General features: G+C 32.9%; 2 protein-coding genes across 2 annotated transcripts in view; one reads left to right on the top strand and one right to left on the bottom strand.

Moving 5' to 3' along the window:
- LOC148282104 (uncharacterized) overlaps positions 1-16585 on the top strand; it is a 64360-nt gene extending 47775 nt beyond the window's left edge. The window contains exons 3-7 of the mRNA XM_088225629.1: positions 7235-7529; positions 8694-8959; positions 10614-13293; positions 14815-15215; positions 16165-16585. Of these exons, the coding sequence (XP_088081755.1) occupies positions 7235-7529; positions 8694-8959; positions 10614-13293; positions 14815-15215; positions 16165-16454 (3932 nt within the window). The 3' untranslated portion in view covers positions 16455-16585. The remainder of the gene's footprint in view (positions 1-7234; positions 7530-8693; positions 8960-10613; positions 13294-14814; positions 15216-16164) is intronic.
- A 5333-nt stretch (positions 16586-21918) lies between these two features.
- LOC148282106 (dynein beta chain, ciliary-like) overlaps positions 21919-24321 on the bottom strand; it is an 89652-nt gene continuing 87249 nt past the window's right edge. The window contains exons 82-84 of the mRNA XM_088225630.1: positions 23437-23585; positions 22905-23099; positions 21919-22587 (exon numbers count right to left, since the gene is read on the bottom strand). Coding sequence (XP_088081756.1) covers positions 22488-22587; positions 22905-23099; positions 23437-23585 — 444 coding nt within the window. The 3' untranslated portion in view covers positions 21919-22487. The remainder of the gene's footprint in view (positions 22588-22904; positions 23100-23436; positions 23586-24321) is intronic.

Consider the following 24321-nt stretch of genomic DNA (forward strand, 5'->3'; position numbering starts at 1 on the left):
TATTGAATCAATAGATGATGGAGAACCTTTTTGAGATGGAAAATGGAAGTCTCGCCATTGACGAGCTTTAGACTTGTTATTAGCTGTTTTATAAATATATTACACAGTATGTAACATTAGCAATAATTCCGATAAACTTAAGAAAAACGTAAACATATATAATATGTGGGTGAGTTTTTATTGTATTATTTTACCAATAGAAAATTATTTTCAATTGCTTATAATTAATTTCCGACCAGTTTTAACTTACAAATATATAAAATAAACATATATGTTAGTCTGCCTTAGCACGGGTCTTCTAGTAGGCATTACTTTAAATATTATATTAATAAAATAATATGTATTTTAAAATCTTTGTCCACAATAAATTTCCAACGGAGCTAATACAAGTAGGTGGTCAATTGTTTTCAAAGATTTGAATAAACTACAAAAATATTCCCCTTTTTATCGTAAAAGATGTTAGTGTGGGCCATAAAAAAAATAACCACCCAAAAGCGTGGTTATTTTTTTTAGTTAGGCGTCTTCGCAAAATTAGCCTTTTTATTACCTACCAGCGAGTACCCGGCATGCGTTGCATTGGCACCCATAGAAATAAAGTGTTAGTGGTTTGATTCTGACTATTGAAGTGTTTTTGGATAATTTTGGTGCCAGAAATCGATACAGCTTTCTTTTGATACCGAACATCATATATTTCCATAGGGAAAATTCTTATTACTATACGACAACACTAATAATTACCAAACTTATTTTCGCTGTTACCACGCGAGCGAAGCCGTGGGTTAAAACAAGCGTTTATATAAAGCCCAAATTAAATGAACACAATCGAATGTTTGATATTAATTTACATAACACCAAAAAAATCAACATTACCGAACTTTACAAAATTTAAAATAAATAAATCCAATAATTGTCCAAACTACAGCAGTATTTATCGATTTTAATTCTAAACATAACCATAGAAACAGTAAAAAAAAAATACCTACCCAATCACCTTTCCGTACGAAAAAGATTATCTTTTCATAATTATTGTTACTTTCGGTTTTTAACTGTTACCGATGACCAAACGACCGGGCCTTAAATATTAATTAAGTTGGATCAAAGATAGCTAAACACCTTTTTAAGAGGACTCTGATCATTTATCATGATCATGATCGTTTATCGTGGACAAACATACAAACAAACATTCATTCATATACGAGGGTTGTGTAAAAAAAAAGGTTCTCAATCTTTTTTCAGGTTTAAGGCATTTTTTATTTGAACTGATAAATGCATCATTGGAAAGCTTAATTTCTTAATTATTTTTCAAAATAATCACCAGATTTTTCAACGCATTTTTGTTGACGACTTATCTACTTTTGGAATCCAGCTTCAAAGAAGTCCGTGGAGGAATTTGATGATCGCTTCCTGCACTCTTTCATCAGTCTCGAAACGTTGTCCACCCAAGTGTTGCTTTAATTTTGGAAACAAGTGGAAGTCACTCGGTGCAAGATCAGGGCTGTGGGAGCCTGTTCAACGAGATCCCAGCCAACATTTTCGATTAAATCCTTGGTTTGGCGAGAGACGTGCGGGCGCGCATTGTCGTGGTGCAGTCTAACGCCTTTCGTCAGTCTTCCTCTCCGGCGATTTTGAATGGCTCTTCTGAGTTTTTTCAAGGTCTCGCAATAATTTTCCGAATTTATTGTGGTCCCTCGAGTCATTAACTCAACAAACAGGACGGTCACCAAATTCCTTCACGGACTGGCGGCGGACTTGTTCGAAGCTGGATTCCAAAAGTGGATTAGTCGTCAACAAAAATGCGTTGAAAAATCTGGTGATTGTGTTGAAAAGTAGTTAAGAATTTAAGCTTTCCAATGATGTATTTTTCAGTTCAAAAAAAAATGCCTTTAACCTGAAAAAAAATTGAGCACCGTATTTTTTACACAACCCTCGTATATAAGATGTCTGAACTCTAAACAGATATAGGAACAACTGCCACCTTAGAATAAAAAAGCTTTTTTGAAACTTGGATTCTTATTTTAAATTGCCTCCGTCATCATTCATTACTACGAATTCGAATGTCGACTATTTCACTAGTACCAAAATCTAGATTTATGTTTATAGCAATTTATAGGGCATTGCATGCATTGGGTACCTGTTCTCTGGTGTGAACACTCCTGTATCGAAACTTTTATCGAGAATTGATCGTCCAAATTGGACCCTAAAGTTGGCAAAACATTATAATAATACCAGTGAGTGTGGTCTTGTATTGCCGACTGACATCTCGCGTGCCGGAGGGAAACACGCGACGCTACTTTTCCCGCGCAAACTTAGTTCGCGCACCACTTCAGAGCGCTCATGGCTCATGGCGAAGAGTCAATTTACTTTTAAATTTGTTAAGTATTAATCATTTTTCTTTTAGAAGTTCCACTACGTTACTTTACTTTTAAAAGGTTCTGTTTACTTTCCGATACCCAGACTGGATGAAAAATAAGTCAATGTGTGTGAGAGAACTAAAACCCTGAACCAGTGTTTGCGACTTTAGTTAATCTGAGATAAAAAACCTAAAAAAGGAAATTGAGTTCATATTAGTTATTTAGTCCTTTTCGTGGTATCAGGTTAGTGTGTATGCCTGTGAGATCTCCGGATCGAATTCCGGGAAGATCGACGTAAAATATTAATTTATTTAAAGGTATTTTCAAAAACCAGTCTAAGCTACGTTGTTTTAATATTAGTAATTAAAATTAGAAAGAACATAATAAGAATTCATACAAAAACATTTTAAAAAAAAATGGTAACTTTACCTTTTAAAAACCGTTCCGGTAGCCGATATCGATTGCCGGTCCTCCAACTATTGCGACAAAATACGGCTTCACATTAGTCTATGGCGACGTAGCATCGTTATTTTGTTTTAATATTAATTCATTTTTCCACTAAGGATTTCCTCGAGGGATTTTTTTCAGATAAAAAGTAATTAATAAATAATAAATAAAAGGCACTTGTCCGCTCTCCGGCAACGCCTATGCGAAAAATCACGTAGATTAGTCGCTTCGTTGCGACGTGGAAGAAACACAAACAAACTAACACACTTTCGCATTTATGGTATTAGTTTTATTATTACTATGTAAGTCAATATAAAATATTAAAGGTTCATACAGTAGACACTCTTTATAAAATAAATTATGTTATAAAAATTTATAAAAAATAAAAAATAAAAGAATTTGAGATGAATAAGTCACTTAGATACAAACATAATATTAAAATTCCACACAAGTCATGGTCAAAATAGCTTTGCCTTCAAAGGTGTAAAAAATTATAATAATCTTCCCAATGAACTAAAAACTATTAAAAATAATATTTAAATAAATAAATTTAAAGTAAATCTAAAGAAATTTTTTGAACACGTGTAAAAACTACATTAAATTTTTATTAGTATGAATGTACGAGTATTATTGTTTTATGTTTTTTCTTTATATATCCTATGTTTTTATTTTTTCTCTCATTATATAAACTCTTATAAATAAACTACTACAACAGTGTAAGTTATTCTCCAAGCACAAAAGTTAGTCTCTTTTTTTGGATAGTTACAGTGATAACATTTACTAGATGTGTAAAAGTAGATATGTATAGAATTTTTAAAAAACACGTACCTTTTATGAAATTTATAAATAATTTTATTTTTTATTTTTTTTAAATGTACCATTTATGGAATCTATGGATATATTTTATTATATTATCATAAATTTATAAAGTACGTCTCGTGTTTTAGAATGTAGTATGATATTTTACTGCAATATTCCGAAAAAAAATCTTAGCAAGTCATATTAATTAATTTATTTTATATATATAAAAAGCAATGTTCGTAAATATGTCCTCGATGGGCTGAATAACTAATCGACCGATTTACATGCAGTTTTCAGCGAAATGTAGATCTTTGCTATGAGCATATTTATAACTCTTAATATCGTCAATTTATTAACTAGAAAAAAAGTTATTAGCCAAAATATTTTTTCATCGTTTGACCAGGGCTGCATTCACCGAGAATACATATACAGAAAAAACGGAAGGATGTTATTTTTTGTGAATGAAAAAAGTTTGCTTTTTAATGTTTACAAATAACTTTCGCTTTTTATGGATCCCAATCACATTATTTCCTTAAATTCCTTATAGTTTCCACCTATTTATTTCTTTTTAATGGATTTTCAGTAACGATAAAATAATATTAATTGTCATTTAGTACACTTTTGAAAATCTCATTCCCACATACAGTGCAACCCTGTTGGCTGGAATATCAGAATATGACATTTGCAAAAATAATTTAATTTTTAAAAATTCATTATTTTATGTTTTGGAATTCAAACATAAAAAAGTAGCTAGGTACCTACTTAAATTCAATATTTGAAAATGAATTATATTAAGCTCTGGAATTCCTTCGTTATTAAAATTTCAAGTCAGGATAAATTATGAATAATTGCGAAATGTTGAAATTATGGAAATATTTCGGTAACACGCATGGTCTCGGGTTCGATTACCGACACGGTTGATATGAAATATTTAACACTAGAATATTCCATGGTTCCTGGACTGGCATCTGAAGTATTATTGATAGTCTTACCTTCATGTAACAAAAATGATCAAGATACGCTGCGATTGGTTTACCAATGCAGTGCCCTATGCACCATAAGGTGCGGAAAGAGAACGTTTATTTTTATTTTTAATTCAATCATAAACAAGTACGTAGGTATAACAAGTAGGTACGCTAAATACAATAATTGATATTAATTTTTCAATGGTGTTTATACTACGAGCAATACTCAAATCTAGCAATAGCAAAGCATTGCCGAGTTCAGCTCGTATTGTAATAAATCCTAATTTTAATGAGGAACTTCAGCCCTACGGAATTTGGATACAAAAAATGTTTTCTTATGTGCGGTAAAAATTAGTGCATTAAATTGTATTGCAAAGTTTCTTGAAAATGTAAGGAAAAGATAATAAAAATATTTTAATAAAAACGAACTGCTTTGAACGATGTCACTAGTTCATATAATTCAACCAATGCTTTACTCATATATTTATACTTTTTAATTTAGTTTTATATAAATATATATATATTTATTTTTATATATATTATAAAGTAATGCCTAGTAGGAGAAGACCCGTGCTAAGACAGACTAACATATATGTTTATTTATATATTTCCATATACATACACACACACGTATGCGCCCTTATAAACATTCATACACATACACAAATACATACACGCACATACACACATATACATGCATATATACATACATATATGAACTTACACACATACATATACCCACATAAATATTCATACATATATACACACACATGTACATATACACCCTTACATACATATAAATATATATATATTTTTAAATTTTATCCTTCTAGTCATTGTATTGTATAGTGTTTAATTTATCGTGGATACTATTAAAATTAATATAATTTACCATGCAATGTAGTTTAACAAGGATTCGGTTTATTTTCTTTCTAACTTAATAAGCCACTGGGTTATTTTATTTTTTTGCATAGTAACATCGTGTTGGGTGAATAAAATATCTTTAACCTTATTTTGAGTTTATCCAAATTTTTGTACACAAGTACTGGATTCAACTCCCTGGGGAGCTGTTTATATTAACATATTACAACAGAGATGAAGAACATTTAAGAGAAGGTAATATAGAAGTCCAGGCATCTACAGGGCTTATGACCTGTCAATGGCTGGTTAAGTGGCCACTTTACACACTGTGTAACATTCACTATTCTGCCTATGTCGATAAATTACCTGGTCCATGAAGAAGTATAGAAATTGAAAAAATAATATTTTCAGGCGTTGCCTAGTATGTAGGTGAAATATTTCAATTAGATGAATCTCACCCGCATAAATAAAGGTTTCAGCTCTTTGACTTCACAAACATCAACAGATGAAAGAATTGAAGGAATATAGATGTTCAAATATAGGCAGAATGGTGAATGTTACACAGTGTGTAAAGTGGCCACTTAAACCAGCCATTGACAGGTCATAAGCCCTGTAGATGCCTGGACTTCTATATTACCTTCTCTTAAATGTTCTTCATCTCTGTTGTAATATGTTAATCTTTAACCTTGTTATAAATTCTAGGAGCCATAAAGCTAAAAGTTCTCTCTCAGAAAGAAGTTCTTGTCCGTGGTACAATGTGTTTCTGGGACGTCACACTACGGGTTGATATATTGTGATATATAATGTATATATATATATAATGATAAGAGAGTTGTGAAAGATTTCCGGTCAACGGATCAATCGGCAGATCTGACCAAGTAGAAGTGGAAGAGAACTTGAAACGTCACACGGGGAGTAATTTCAGAAACTCAAAACTTTAAAAAATCATAGCACCGATAATACGATTGATTTATTTATTAGTTTATACATACATTGTTACAAAAATGGCATAAAAAACACTCTGGCAAATTCTGCTTGTACTAGGAGTAGGCTCAGTATATGAAGGGTCGGAGAGCCAGAAATATTAGTATGCCTAATGTTGCAATCAGTTCCTATATGGGCAAATGCCTGTTCTAAGAAACCGATTTGTTGGGGCAAATATGGTTTTCGAATATGTCTCCTATAAATAAAAATAATATTGAAGAAATAGAAAAACAGTTATAGCCCAAAAGAGAAGAAAAGAAAAAAAAAAGGTACAGATTACATTCAATGTAAAAATCAAATTAAATATATAAATATATAGCATACATTCTACATACATACATATACACATACATACATACATATATATATATATACATACATATATATATACATACATATATATACACACATACAAACATAATATATATGCACATGCAAAAATACAATAAATTTATAAATGATTCAATGGGATGGCATAATATTTAGATTACTATCCTCAATAAATTCTCAGATTCCTTACTTCCAATGTCTGTCAACCAAATTGTTAAAAAAAATTCAGTACTAATGGTTTATCAGATTTCCAAAAAAACGGTATCAGGTTGTATAGTTTAGGTCCGTTATTTAGAAATGATTTTTGGAATACCGCTGTACGTGCTATTGGAATCACCAAATCGTTTCTAACTGTAACATAAGAAATTAGGCTAACTTGAATAGTCAATTAACACATAAAAAAAACACTGATCTACCTCATTGTTTTGTAGCACAAGTATAGGTGCCAACTGCATATTCGTAGGTCAGATAAATTATTAGATGGTTGTATTCCAGTGTGCGGGGAGCTGGAGGCGCTGCGCGCCGTGCTGGCGGCGGGCGCGGACGCGTCCACGGCGGACGTGCACGGCGGCTACCCGCTGCACTACGCGGCGCAGATGTGCGGCGCGCGCGCGGGCGGCCCGCGCCTGGCGCTCGCCGTGCTGGGCGCGCTGCTGCGCGCGCCCGCCGCGCGCGTGGACGCGCGCGACGGCGCGGGCCGCCAGCCGCTGCTGTGGGCGGCCTCGGCGGGCAGCGCGCCCGCGGTGCTGGCGCTCGTCAAGGCGGGCGCGGAGGTGGAGGCGGCTGACAAGTAAGCCATTCGAAGGCCCGCTTCAGACGATTTGGAAATATCTTTTTTTTAAATGTATTGACAGCTGCAGCAGCATGCTATGTACAAAAGATACAATGAGGAAATTCAGTGTTACACGAAATTGGATATAAAAAATGATTGCCTAGATCAGTGGCTATTATTATTGTGGATAATTTATATAGCGCCATCTTTGTGAAAATCATCTCAAGAGCGCTGTACAATATCCCAACACATCTTGCAGCTACATAGCGCATTGACGGTTGGGATTCAAGTTCCTCGTTTAGAATTATAATTTAATTTATAAACTGATAACAGATAGGAGCTAGATTACATCATGTCTTGCAGCTACAGAGCGCATGGACGGTATGAAGCCTAGCACCTATTTACATTATTGAAAAATTGTATTTTGGTTTTTCTGATTAATTTATCAAAATCATTTACAAATGAGAGCTGGATTACAACGCATCTTGCACCTACAGAACGCATAGACGGTTGGAATTCTAAAAGATATTTATGAATTTGAGGTTTAAAATAATTTGATAGTATATGACAAAGATTGTAATAAAAAATACATACATTAGCAGAGTAGTAAGTTAGCCAAGTGTTTATAATAAAAAGTAAACAATCGAGAACTAAATAAATAAAGCACTATTTTCACATATTATATTATTGTTCGTAAGATGAAAGTGACTACCGATGTCCGAGGGGTCTGCCTGGTAACCGAAAACACATTAGCCACATCTTTCCGGGTAATTTCTGTTAGATACGAAGCACATGTGCACCAAGGGATAAAACCATTTGTTCCATCGGCTTCGTGTCCATTTTGAAACGCAACTTTATGTAGAATTATATTTATGAATATCTCCAAATCGTATGTTTTTTTTAAAGTAGTGTCGTTGTTGAATTGCGTAACAAAAAACAAATTAGTTTTTAAATTTATAACAATAATAATAATAATGACATGATGTGGCGCAGTTGGTTAGACAAATTAAAAAAAAAAAAAATTCTCCATTGGTCCGGGTGTTGTGGTGTATTTTTCATAACCTCCTTCCATATCCCCTCTATCCCACCTGCTGACAAGCCTCTAAATAGATGCTTAGCGGGTTAATCCTTTTTTTTAAAGTCAATAAACTAAAGAGAGAGATATATTTGTTTGTTATTTAGAGACGGCCTCACAGCCCTCCATTGCGCAGCCTCCCGCGGCCACACGGAGTGCATCGAGACCCTCCTGACGCTGTGCGGGGCCCGCACGGACATCATCGACTCCAACGGCTGCACGGCCCTGCACTACGCCGTGACGCTGGGACATGCGGACGCCACGGCCCTCCTGCTGCAGCAGGGGGCCGACCCCAACCGCCAGGACCGCAGGGGGCGCAGCCCCGCGCACTGCGGCTGCGCCAAGGGACAGCTGGAGACTGTTAGGATGCTAGGTTGCACAAAATCACTTCCTTTCTCATGGCAATTTCTTCGTTATTAAAATTTCAAGTCATGATAAATTATGAATAATTGCGAAATGTTGAAATTATGGAAATATTTCGGTAACACGCATGCAAGAGGTCTCGGGTTCGATTCCCGACACGGTTGACATGAAATATTTAACACTAAAATATTCCATGGTTCCTGGACTGGCATCTGAAGCGTAAGACTGATAGTCTTACCTTCATGTAACAAAAATGATCAAGACACGCTGCGATTGGTTTACCAATGCAGTGCCCTATGCACCATAAGGTGCGGAAAGAGAACGGTTTTTTTTTTAAAAGAAATATTAGCGTTCTTATAATTTACCTAAATATTTCAATTTTGGTGGCCATTTTTAACGAGTTGTAAATAACTCACTATTAGAAAATGGAAATCACGTTGGGCCAGAGTGGAATTCGAACCTCGGACTTGCAGTACGGTTTTCTCTAATGTTCATTTAAATAAATTTTACTCAAAACAGGGAAAGATTTTTTTCTAGAAAAAGCCTGTACATTTATTAAAAAAACATTTCCTCATTTCTTATTTTTAAAAAAAGAGTAAGTTAACAAAAATATTTTTTTTTTTTGATATCCTAAGAAAGTTATTTAATGTTTTTTACGCGATGTAGACTTACATGAAAGTTGTTAATTTGTGTATTTTTATTTTTTACATGTTCATAAACTTTACTTCATAAAATTGTCAAACTGATGGCCTGTTTAAAAAACGGAAAAAAAACTAATAAGGTTTGTTCATTTCAACCTAATTAAGTGATTTGGGTAATGCTTTAGGTCGCAATAATGGTGTAAATGAAAATTTCGCATTTAGTTTCACGTGTTCGTATTAGTTTGACGTTTAATCATCAGTGTGGCCATAAATGAAGCAAAGTTTAGGTGCATGCAAAAAATAAAATCCCCAAATTAACCACTCTCACTTAGGGATAGAGAAGATTCAGAATACCACCACTGGGTGGTGGAGACGAGAACTGATTTACGGGGACTCGTAACAATTGATCTACCATAGGTCGCAGTGACGCCAGGAGTTTAGGTGTATAGCACTGACCTCCCTCTGCAAGTATAAGAATAAGAAACGTGTTACTAAACAGGACTTATAATGCAAAGTCTCTCTTTATATTGAGATTGAGAACACTGAGACATCGGGAAATATTTAAACTGCCTTTGTTTTCAAATAATGCTACATACCACACACCTATGGCCCGCAAGTGTCGGGAATATAATATATACTGCCGAAACAATAAAATTGTCATTTTTCATGATACTCTCTCAGCGTTTGCGAATAATCTCTTAGGAATAAATCTTATTTAATAAGTACACACGTACAACTTATTTTTTATTGCATTTTATCCTGAATAAAATATATTCAAAAATATGTATTACATCTTAATACAAAAATCTATTTTGTGTAATTCTATAGTTGAAGATATATATGCATGTAAAGTTGTATCGACGAATGCTTTCAAATTGTATCTTTGTTGAATTACCTAATAAAATATTTTTTATGAGTTAAATAAACAATTGAATCTTTTCTTACATAGCAAGTTACAAAATAACTAGTAGTCATGGTTTGTTTCTTCTATTTTAAAATATTGTGATTAATTATATTTTTCAGGAGCTCATAATGCAAATCTGTGGCTTCGGAATGCAAAAGGAGATCTTCCTTTACACGAAGCAGTAGGGTCAGGAAGGCGAGAGTTAGTTAAATGGCTGCTAGAAATGAGAGCGTCACAAATCAATGCCACCAACAATGATGGGCGAACATTGCTGCATATTGCAGCGAACACTGACAATACAGATTTATGTAAAATTTTACTCGATTTTGGTGCTCAGGTTAATGCTGCTTTAAGAACTTCAAAAAATGTGATTATGACACCGTTAGATTGTGCTCTGCATAAAGGTTTTAGGTCAACTGCTAAATATCTCCAGATGCACGGTGGTCTTCCTGCCTCTCGCTTGACTTCGAAACAAGTTGTGGTAGAACAAGAAAATGTTCCTCAATTACCAATAAGACATATAAAAACGACGAAAATTAATGTGCGCGATAAAGTTGCTATCGAAAAAAGAGAAATATTTGAATTGAGTCCGGGTAACACCCCTCGACATAGAAAATCCAGTAAAGCCATGATATCGATCACAGATAGTTCTGATTACAGTTCGGATGAGTACGAACAACAAAATCAAAAGATTCGAGAAGACAGGAGAAGGCAAAAAAGAAAACTAAAAAGGGAACAGAGCAAAAGAGATCAGGGTAGCTACAGCGACGGTTACGATAGTGATAGACGAAAGCGTTCATCTCATCGCGGTAAGGCTTTATCAGACTCTGAAAGTAGTGGAAAAGTATCAGTAAAAAAAAGTAAGAGATCTAAAAGTGAACCAGTTTCTAAAAGTAGATCAGAAAGCAGACATCATGACGAGTCTCCTAAAAAACATAAACATAGAAACAGGCATGAAAAAAGTTCTGAAAGCGAAATTGACCAAAAACACAAAAAGAAAAAAAAGAAATCCAACAGATCAACTAGCGCATCGAGTGAAGAAGTGAGTGTCGATGAAAAGAAAGATTCGAAAAATAAAGACAAAAAAGCATCCATAAAAAAAAAAATTGAGAAAGTTGATAAACTTCATTCTGATGACTTAGAAATGTTGAAACAGGCGGCTGAAATTGCTAAAAATATTGACATTATTGAAAAACAACATAATTTGGAAAAACTAGAAAGTATTATGAATAAACAACTTAGTGAAAGCGAAAGTAATACAATTTCCGCTGTTGAAACAACAGTCATTACCGAAGCACAAGTGCACGCAGAAAGTCGCATGAGTCTAGACAAGGATTCTGGTGATCATGTGCCAGAAGCAGAAGAGAATGAAGAAAGACCAGATGATGCTGTCAGTAAAGAAATTTTAGTTGACACATCCAAAAGAAAAGATGAAACAGAAACTAAAACTGATGATTTACAAGAAAATGAGCAGGCAACAAAAGAGTTGCCCGTTGATGTGGAAAAACAATATCAAGGCGTCAAAGAAGATGGTGACATGATTTTGAATAATGAAAGATCAGAGGCACACGCACGAGATGGTATACTAGCAATTATTCCGGATTCTGATTCATTAGATATAAATCCTGATGATGCTGTGGCTCAATTAGATACAAATATTAATGAACCAGAGAATGAAACAGATGAAAAAGGAATTTTAGAAAAACAAGGTAGTGAGGGTGACAACGAAAATACTGAAAAACCGTTTGTTCAGGCAATAATTGGAATACTACCAGATGACGAAGTAAAATCAGTGACAGTATTACCATCTGATCCAGAAGCAGAAAGTGCAGATAATATCATGGGTGAAGCAGTGACTTCAGACCCTACAAATGAAGAAGGAAATGCCAGAGCTCTTACGTTGATTGATGAGGAGTTATCTGATCATAATCTTAAATCTTATACACCAGACAATCAAATAAAATCTTTTGTGCAGCAAGACTCTGAAGAAACAACTGCAGGAATAAGTGAAATTTCATTAAAGAGTCACAGCTCAAAACAAGACAATTTAGGCGACGATGATATTTCCGTTAAAGGAACTAATAAAATGTTGAAAGAAAGTAAAAGAGTCCAAGGAAAAGTAAAAGTAGAACAGAAAATTCTACCAGAAGTCAAAACAAAAACACAAACTCAGATTAAAAAGAGATTCATATCGGATCCTCCGAAAATCAAAGGAGCTACCAAAGAGACTTCCTCAAAGCCTAAACAATTATACCAAACACAGAGCTATAAAATTCTCACAGACGGAGCCGATAACGAAAACGATTTAAACGATGAACAAAATGACAGAAAAATCATGAAAGAACATGTGGAATCAGTTATGCGTGAAACTGGAAACGTTGAATTTGAAGACACAGATAGATTTGTCAAACAAGCAGGGTATACGAGGAGAAGAATGTCAAGTGTTAGTGATAATGAAATGTATAGTATTGTAGACTCAAGTGGAACTGTAAGAAGGCGGCGATTAAAGAAAAAGTACAGAGATAAAAGTAAAACTGGCTCTATACGGTCCAAAAGTCAGAATTCCGAAAGAGATTACGAGTCAAGTGGAATGATGGACTCGGGGTTTGAACCAAGTCCAAGAATCACTCACCATAACAGGGTCATGAGCCCGAGATTAGCGGCTTATTATGAAGATAGGAACGCTTCAGGATTGTATTCTGGAAATATTGATAGCAAGATACCCAAGAGAAAACCTGGCGATAGAAATGCGGTTGACATGGCATCTGTTACCCAAATTGTGCAGACAAATATGAGAAGGTACCTAAATATGAAAATATATTTTTATATGAATTCACACATGAAAAATCTAAGAGTTTTTCTTTTTATCTCAGTTATATCTAATTTTATTTTATCTCTAATGCTTAAAATTCGGAAGAGTTTTGGTCAAAATTTATGTAAAGACGCAAAATGTTATGTTTTAAATAACATTTTGGAGCTAACTAAATTAGATCGTAAATCATATTAATCACAGAATCCCATAATTTGTTTGTTGAAATTTTTATCTTTTAGTTTTTGTTTTACACAAAAAATATATTTTCAGTATAAACCAAAAACTTCTGAGTTTTGAGAGTAAGTGCTTGAGAAGAATATTAGGTATAAGGTGGTTCGATTTTATAACTAACATTGAAGTCCGAGAACGGACGCAGCAGCCTCCTTTAATGAGCGTCTTGAGGATGCGGCGGTGGACCTGGCTTGGACACGTGCTGCGCATGCCTCAGGAAAACCTAAACCCTAGTTGCCTCTTCTTTAAACCTGCGGGATCACGCCGTCCTGGAACGCCGTCAATGACGATCTTTAGACTTTATTCGGCGGAATTAAGGGGCGCTGGATTGACATGGGAAGAAGCGAGAGTGCTGGCTGGTGATAGGGTCTTCTGGAGGCAACTGGTGATGTCCACATGCTCCACTTAGGAGCGGATGTGGAAAATAAGAAAAAGAAACCAAAAAGACCAAGGGCAGTTGAAATTAAATATGATTGAATTAAATAATATGAATTAAATATGAAATTTTGTCTTAATTTGCGTTGTATTTAACATGTATATGCATTTTACTTACAGACTTTTTCGAGTCTACATTCTCGATATTTTTCATCGATCAGTAACAATTGTTAAATGGCGAGCAAATCTGGTGGTTATATATCAGGTGGTGTCGGCGACAATAATTAAAAACTGAGCACGCATGTGGTAGCAACACGTGACATTTGAACATCAATATTTGTTGGCGACATTTGACAATAGGGTATTTTTACAAGTCGGGAATAACGTTAAAATGTTTAAAGCAAATTTTCACGATTCTAATGAAATAATTGTTAACGAATTCATTTCATTTATATTTTTTGGGTTTAAAAATGAAAACGTCATACGTGCCGTTTGTCCCGCGGGGCGCGTAACATCTCGTTTTCGGATAATTCAAAATATACAACCTTTGTAGAAAATTTATCCGATGTCGCATGAAAAAAATATTGATACCGTTACCATCGAAATTTTTTGGTTATTTAGGAATAAAAAGAAAAATAAAAAACAGAAAAGATCCTATTGACATTTGTCACAGCTCGGCGATCATCAAATGTCGAGTATGTCTGTAGGCGTCTTGACGAACGACTTTTTAATAATTTTGTGTGTGTTTCATATTTGGATGAGTTCAATTCAGTTTACCAAGTTCATTTGGCAAATTACGAAAATTTAGCTTTTTTGCCTTTCAGGAGTTAATTTGGAATATCCAAACATTTCAGTAACTACATCTAGTATTGTTTTTTTAACTTGCATTCTCATCATTTTAGATACTTTTTGGAAAGAAAAATATTTCAACATCTCATGGATTTGAAGCACATTCAGATCAGAGCGGGAAAGGCTAACGAGGCCATGCTCGTGAAGAGAGCCGTGGACGAGTACCACCGTTCTAGTCTAGCCTTTGTTGGAGCGGGGCGGTACACGAGTACAGATTACAGCTTCAAAAAATTTGAGAAATTTCTGTACGAATCATTGAGGAAGTTGCAAAAAAGTGGAGGGAAACATTTGGCAAATTTACCGGAAAGGGCGTTTCCAGATTTTATCGGGAAAGAAAATGAAAACATGTATAAACTAGATGGACTTCCGGATAATCCTATTTTGTGCACAAGTAAAACACACAGATGTTATCATGCCGTACATGCTTATACAGGGATACCATGCTCAGCTTACAGTAAGGACATTTGTAATTAAATATACTCGTTTACAATTAGTATCAAAAACAAAATAAAGTTTTATTACACTTTATTTAGTTTACTGTCAAAAATATGAAGATTTTAACAACATTAGTTTAGTAAACAATAGTCATAATAAATATGGCAGATGCATATTATGCATATATTAAAAGATACTTGATTAAAAGAAAGCCAATTCATTATTTATTTTTGATTAAGATAAAAAAGACCTTAGTTGATAGAAAAACAAATGAAATAATAAAGAAATGTTAAGCTTTGAATTTAATATCTTGTACCTAAGGTATTAAAAGTTTTTATCGAGATTATGATTCACTGTGTACGGTATTCGATCCACCGTACCCTATGTGGCCATTTTGATTTTTTAGTCAAACAAACAGAAATTCCTAAGTTTGTTCATGATAGTGATACAATTATATGTAACCAGAATACACATAGTTTACAGTAAAATGCATGCGAAAACGTTACATGCAAATCCGACAAGAAACAAAGAAAAATTACTTTTAAAATTTATTTTTGAGATATAAAAAATAAAATGGACGCACCACGTGTATGCACTATCACAGCTACTGGCCGGTTAATTGTGATGTGTTTGCCCTATGAGACCTTCTTGCTGGGATCAAGATTAAGTTGTAGTTCTTATACTTTTACTGTATGGTACTTGATTCACTGTACCCACCTGAGTACCACTGTTGGCACCTTGTTTTACTGTATAAATAACGGTATAACATCAAGTTATTTTGAAATGAAAATAAACTTTTTTTCAATTAAAAAAAAATCATTAAGAATTCAATCAAACACAACTAGGTTTAAATGCATATTGTATACAATGTAGGTGAGGTAGGTATGATATCTTGGCCACAATTATTCAATTATGTTCATAAATAATTTTATTTATTTAACTGTTTACCGACTCGATTGATGTTTCAGTTCCTGTGAAATTGAACCATCACACTATGCCTAAGCCCACCGCTCCGGGAGGAAAAAAAGGTTCTGGTTTTCTTCCCCAGATAAACAACAAGGGGAAATCTAACAGCCAAGTGACCTTGGAACTCTGTCACGGGAATGAGAAACAGATGATTGCATTACCCGCGGAGAAACTGGACAAAAACAAGAGATATTATGTCACCTTTACAGTCAAAGGATCTAATCCAAACTCAGACACTGAGAACCCTAAAAACAAATCGGAAAATACTCCGCGAAATGTGAAAAGCGTATGATATTTTTAAAAGTGATTTTAAATCAAATGACAGTGACTTAAAATTATGAATACATATATTTCTGTTAAAACTTGAATTTCAAATCCTATGTTCGGTTTGTTGATTTTTATAACATAAGTAGTCATTATAACTTTATATTTTTTACTGATAATTAATTTATAAAAATCTCCATCTTGGAACGGGCAGAGCCATGTTAAATGGAAACTGACATTATCAAAGGTCACTGAAAATATATGTAAAGATGCTCTTGTAGTTTGTAAATTATCCGGAAATAAATATATATATGTATATAATATATGCAATACATCAATAAATAATCAAAATAAATATATAATATTTGGTAATTTTTTGAGTATTATATATTGGTAAAAACACATTACTAAACTTCAGATTTCTATTCTTAATAAACATTCTTTATTTATTAATTGAAAACTAAGCGTCGATTCTTATTTTTGATAATTTTGAATAAATTAATACAACTTTGAGAATGTATATAAAAGAAGTTGTATTTGGTTGGTTTTGCAAATATTTCTTTGACTAAGATATTAAGGCTTGTTGTGATACACATTAGAATTAATATTAAAAATAATCGTGTACATTATTAAATATGTTACTTGTTAGAAACAAACTATACATCAACTAGAGATGAAACAGATTTCCGGTAACTAGCCGGTATCCAGCCTATTAGGGATAATTTTATTGTTCGGTTGGATATCGGATAGTAGCTCACTATCCGGCGGATACCTAATATTCATTAAACTGCGAAATTTTTATGAAATCAACACCACTAAATTGATTTATTGATATCGACCGTATTTGGGAAAAAGGAAGTAAACCTTATTATTTGAAAAATTGCCTTAAATTGTTTAATTGTCATAAAAACGTTCCTCAGTGTTTATTATATGAGTACACTTGAAACAAATTTTACCCGTACATAAAAAAAGGTTATTGAAAATTATTTTTTAACTAAAAATATATTTAAATAAGCGTGAAAAAACTAAAGCGCAAGGAATGAACTACCTAAAGCCATTGTAATTATTTAATTAATACACTTATAAACCATTACATTACATGCAACTCATTGTTCGATAAGTGATGATTAAATATATGTCCGGATATCCGGAGCCCCTAAGGGCTCGCCAAATATCCGGTATCCAGCCAAACCACTCTCCATTTCATCACTAATATCAACTGTCTAGTTCATAAGTCAAACTTCTACAAATTAGGAGTTTAGATATCTCTAAACTTATCATGAGGAAATAATTATTTTCAGTCACCTAAAATCTAATATAAAAGTCAAATTGAATTTTTTATATTTATTTTAAAACGATTTTCAGTGATTGCGTACATTAGCAATATGTCTGTTATATTTTATTAGTACTATTAGTAATACACCATTTAATTCTGTAGATGTTTTTCGGTATTAATTTTATTTAAGTCATTTTATTTTATTTATTTATATTTATTATTGTGCACATAGTGCTATGTTGGTATAATGCAATGATATTATTACAAAAAAACATAAACCTAACACAGCATCAATTACGTACACAACACAATATTTAATACAATTTCTAAACAGGACAACAAAATGTAATGAGATTATGATTGTATAATACCTGACTTTATTTGTGTTGATATCTCATCCATTGTTGTGAATATGGAGGGTGGCTTATGGAGCAACGTGAGTAAAATGTGGTGTTTGTTAAAATATAACACGCTCATAGAGTACATACAAAATATTGCATTGTTTTTTATCCTTAAAATATGTTCATAATCATATTAATTTGCTTTCTCTTTATTTGTGATTTATTATAAGTATGACAAAAAAACTGTTGAATCTATGATACTCAACACCATGATGCAATAAATAAATAAGTACGAAATTTCGATTTCTGCTCTAGAATAATTGGAAATTATTTTTCGTTATAAAATATAAATATGTAGGTAGGTAATGTTTAAAATATTTTTTAAGAGTTTGATGAAGAGAAGGATGGGTTGTCTGATATAAAAATAAATAAAAAGTTAGAGGTTAGATAGACATCTCAACAGAGACAAATTAATTTTAGGGAATAGTGTATGTAGAGTGCTTTTGACCTGATTGGCCAGAAAACTACCAGATAAAACTGAACAAGACTCTTGACACTTTTTCAAAAGATGTTAAAAAATATTATTATCAACAACAGAGTATGAATAAAAAATTTAATATTATTTTTGTAAAATGAATGCAATAATCCGTAAGGATTAATAAATAAATTTTAAAATTTAAAAAAAAAGTCTTTAAATACCATTTGTTTATAGTTTTATGAAGTTAGAATGAGGAAGTTCGGTGTTTTTTTTTGAATTTTTTATTTGTTAATAGACTCTTAAACTAAGTCAAAAATTTTTTTTTAAAATTTTTATATATATCGTATTATCGGCGCTACGATTTTTCAAAGTTTTTTATTTCTGAAATAACTCCGCGTGTAACGTCAGAGGTTCATTTCCGCTTATTCTCATTCAGTTCTTCCTATTGGTCCAGAAGCGACAAGCAGACCGGAAATCTTCCATAGCTCTCAGATCATAGGTTGATTCACATGAACCAGTGACGTCATTTAAAGTAGTGCGTTTTTATACAAGTATTTTTTATTATTTTTTCTGTACATTTTCAAGAAACTTTGTGGTACAATTTAATGCTCTAATTTTTACCCCGCGTAAGAAAACATTTTTTGTATCCAATTTCCCGTAGGGCCGAAGTTCCTCATTGCCCTATCCTTTATGCGAGTATCCCTAATAATTAATTCATCTCTGTTCAGATATTTGACTATCAAGAAAAAATCTTAAACAACCAAAAATTTTGTTTAAATAGTTTTTTAATTGATATTTCAAACGAAGCCTAGGCAAATTGCACATAAATACGGTGCTATGACCTTGTTATTGGATGGTTTAAATCACAGCAACCCTAGCCTGACTTTATAGAAAATTAATAAGAGCAGTCGGAACATTGAAATAATTTGATTCCAGAAATAATCAATTGGAGTCTTGTTAAAAGGATTTTTGTGAACTTGAATAACTATAACCGGAACATGAGAATTATTTCAATCCTAAGTGCGTAAGCATGTGAAGCGTTAAATCTGGTTTTAAAAGATATTGATAAAGGACTTTGGAAATAATATCTAGAGAATAAAATCTAAAAAAGATTTGCAAAAAGGACTGCAGTTGAAAATTATTTCAATCCAGATTGCATCATAATATGTCTTATTTTTATTGAATTACTGTGATTTATTTCTATACGGTGCTCGCTGATTACTAGAACCAATATACGTTTTGTATGTGCGGATGGTTATTTTGATATTTGAGCCCGAAACTCGTAAGAAAATTGGTAATCTGGCCCAGACTAGAAAAAAGTTTCGCACGCTTGGTTCAAATGATCACTTAACACACCGTGTAACATTCAGAGTTCTGCCTTTATTTAAATGTGTATATTTCTTCGATTTTTTTATGTCGGTTTTTGTGTTATTCCACAAAAAAACTACCAAGATTTCTTATTAAAAAAATGTAATTATATGTGTTATCAAACTTTGATCTGTTTTGATGTTGATATTATGTTGTTAAGTGTATAGGTAGGCTGTAATAATGTTATTATCTTGCAATAGTTTAAACGTGATAATTTATTCTTTATTTACACAAACACCAAATTATTTAGACTAGTTAAAAATGTTAATTAATACTGTATATGCAATTTTTGTAAAATAAAATATTATGTTGAAATGATGCATGATGGATGTGTTTCTTTTATAAATACCCCAGTATGGTATTATTAATATTCACACCACTCCCTTCACCCCCTCCCTCTTTCTTCAACCATTTCTCCCACAACATAAAACATTTTCATAACTTAATCAGTGCATGGTAAGGGTTGCCCACTTAATGCATGGCATGTTGATTTTATGTTTTTGTGCAACAAATATGGTGAAAGTGTATAGTGGGTTTTCCATGTTGGTTTAATTGGTGTCTTGACTAAGAGACGGGTACGTCTCGAAACCTGTAGACATAGAAAAGTCTGTAAGTGGTTATATACACATATTTAATAGCATGTAGTACCCCAGTATGGGTTCATCAATTTATTAAGTGAAATATATTGGGACGACTAGTAATGCCTGTTGAAAGATTAGTAGTAAAAAAAATTACAGCTGGCTGCCAAATAATATATTGATTAAAATCAAGGTTCTAATCATTTTTAAGACATAACATAGCAAAACACTTAATTAGGTTGAATTAACCAAACCGTACTAATACAGTTTTGACTAATAACTAATTTTATTTCTGTTTTTGAAGAAGTTTTATACACCATTTGACGTTTAATCACCAGTGTGGCAATTACGTGAACCAAAGTGTCGTCACATTAAAAAAAAAACAACAAATTAATCACTTAAGATCCAGAATACCACCACAGGTGCTACCACCAGTCGCTGCTAATGTGGCCAGGTCTGGTTTTTTTTTTTTCATTTATTAGGTCCTTCTACCAAAACCAAATAACATCGGCCAATAGTAATAATGAATTCACATATAAATCATTGTGAATTCATTTGTTCTTAGATATATGAGTAAAATATTGAGTAAAATGTGTGCCTGTTTTCAATTAACGTGTCCTTGATCATTGGCGTCAAGAAAATAAAAAGGGGAAATATTTTTTGATTTCAGATTAGATTTTTGGTATATTAGAAAAAAACTGTTTTGCGCTCGAGTCATTCTTACTTGTATGATGTCTTATGTATCTCTATTGAACTCATAGTTGGATTCCAGATACAAAAGTAAAACTGCAAAATGCTAAGAAAGTTATTTTGATGGAGTATTTACTGATGAAACTATAAAATTTACACTATAAACTACCTTAAACATCTGTCATCAGCAAGAAAAAAACTAATACGTGAAATTACATAGCGAAATAATTCATGGAAATAGGAAAAAATACACATTATTAAAATAACTCATCCTTGTAATTGAGATACAAAGGTTCAGTTATATTCTTGTAAAAGAGAATTTCAAATGTGGCAAACATGTGAAATATTCGTAATCTTTTGAGCTATTTAACAACTAAACGCAACATGATATCAACTGAAATGCTCTTCAATATTGCCATAAATTGAATGTCCACTCATATAATTATGATGACCTTTTGTTAATTTTTTAAGGTGATGAAGCCTAGCTGCCAAAAATGTGAATCGTTCACCTTAGTGCCACAAGCCGTGTGAATAGGAATCCAGTTTTTATATTGGGCTGTGTAATGACAATTGTAACCCCAAAATTATAACTCTGATTCAGCCGCCTGTTTCCTGGTAAAAAAAACCTAGAAAAAAGGTGTTCATTTCACATGTATGAAAATGAGTTTCAAATAGTTTTACTATGATTATTATTTATAAAAATAAAACAGTGGTAAAATGTGCCATAATTATATTTATTACTGTGCGAAATTTTCTGAGCACATAACACATTAATTTAGTAAACATTAAAAACTTATTTTTATTTATTTATACTTTTAAAATGTTTGTATTTTTTTATACAGAATAATGTTCCCTCACTGGGGTGTCCCGTGCCGAGGGAAACATTTTACAATAAGTGAAACATGCCTTAAATTAGTTATTTAACATAGTTAATACAATGAGAAAATTAAAACGTAATTAATCTAATTAACCCAATTAAATTAACCTTAAACATAATAAGCAATATAAACTAACATAATCATAAAAAACATAACAAATTCATATAGACTTGTATACCAAATTTCATAAACAGGACACAAATTGAAATCAATAAAATAAAAATTGTATAATTTACTCGTATTATAATATTTAAACACAAATAAAAAAAATATTGGCCCCTAACTGACACAATATAGATAATGATAAAAGAAGATAAATAAATGTAAAAATTACATGAAATTTACAATACATAAAATATCTTATAAATGTGTTTCTACAACTCTTAGGTGAGTCATTTTTTTGCCAGCAGTCAGCTAAGTTATGTATGTTATTAAAAACTGTCCTAATAAAACTAAATCCCTAGTAATAAACATACTCCTGCTAAAGTCCAACGCGCTGGTTTTTCTCTTGTCCTCAAGTTGAATGTCCAAACATAAGTTGGGCCCCTTAATCTGAAATATAAATTCCTAATTTTCATATTTTGCGTCAATTCCCAATATAAAGTAAAGAATATTGCGGAAGGGAAAATGGTATAAAGTTTAGGGGAGAAAAATGAAGATTTGCATTCTGCAAAATTAGAAAACGATTCATAAAATATCAGAATCTAACTATCTTGTATTTTTATCAAAAACAAAAAACATTTATGCTCGGATTCCTATCACGCGGTAACCGCCTTTTCAATTGAAATGAAGAAGTTCAGTTGTTTTTAAAATATATATTTTTAATTAGTGAAAAAAATGTATTGACAAAAAAAAAACAAATCTTTTACCGTGTTTTATACACTGGACAGTCGTAAACGTTCCTGGTATCTTGCTTGTCCTGTGTGACAGCCTTAATGTACAGTACCGGCATCTGTGGAAACAGTTCCTTGAGGCGAGACTCCACAATACTTCCCATCTCGGAGTCCCAGCGAGCCCCTTCCATGTACAGCCCATGGACATACGCTCCCTCACGCGGTGGAGCCCTGTATTCATCACAGTTTTTTTAATTGAAATTAAACCATGCTTAAAAAACAAATATTTATACTTACGATAGACATCACGTTGAATGATGTCTATCATAAGTATATCTAGTTTATTTAGACAGTCACCGCAGTCTATTTCAGTATTGTTGTATTCAAAGTGTTATCATACGAGGTAAACCATCAGTAAACAAACGCCCTCCATTGTTTTTGACTGTTTTTTGAAAGACCATTTGACCCAGTTGTCATTAAACTTGAAATTCTGTACACAGTAATGCAACAAGATACTCACTTAAGTATTGGCTAAACACAAAGTAAATCAGGTATGAAAGATACATACGCCACTTCATCCTTCTGTTTCTTGGTGACTTCACAGTTGAGGCACATCTTGTCCAGCGGCCACTCATTCTTGCGCGCTGTCTGCTGCATGATGGCCGTCAGGAAGGACTGCGGGTTGAACAATCCTCCCAGCCATACCACACACGGAAGCTGTAAAAAACAAACAGATGAGAACCAACAACCAAACCAAAAAACCAAAAACAAACAGATGAGAGCAGTACATAAATAGTCCAGATCTTGTCTCGATGTCCCTTATGTTTGTCAATGCTTCTTTCTTTTTTCTTTAAATGTTTTAAACTATTCTTTTATTGTAATATTTAAACCTTATAAATTGTATACATGGACAATGTCCGTTAATAAATAAATAAATAAATAAATAAATAAACATTATCAATTATCGTAATATTAGAAGTTACAATATTATCAACATACATAACTATTGTGGAAGGAGTTAAGAGTTATAGGCTGAATTTTAATCATTTTAAGGTGAGTTTGAGGATCTAAAATGTCAGTCCACACTTTGATTATCGTGGTTTTGATGTCAATGCTTGATGAAACATATGAATGTAATAAGCAATTATTGTCAACTACACGCAGGTAAGTAGCAACAAACCATGTAACGAGCAAATATCCTAAAAACATCCACCGAAAGTGACACACGTGTGTGATTCAACCAGGAAAAATATAACCAAGCACAGAGAGAAAACCATTGTTGGACATTTTCGGAGACAGTCCTAAAACTGTGAGTTCCTTTTCTGTCTCATCTTTTCATTCTGTGATTGACATTTTATGGAATATCGTATAACGCAGCGCAACTTTCAACTTGCGCGGTTTATGAAAAGGCATACAGCTATATGTACCAGAGTTGTCGATGGGAAAATGTAAC

Source organism: Micrasema longulum, unplaced genomic scaffold (genome assembly GCF_059751315.1).
Source record: "Micrasema longulum isolate JH-2025_06_02 unplaced genomic scaffold, ASM5975131v1 h1tg000376l, whole genome shotgun sequence".
Lineage (NCBI taxonomy): Eukaryota > Metazoa > Arthropoda > Insecta > Trichoptera > Brachycentridae > Micrasema > Micrasema longulum.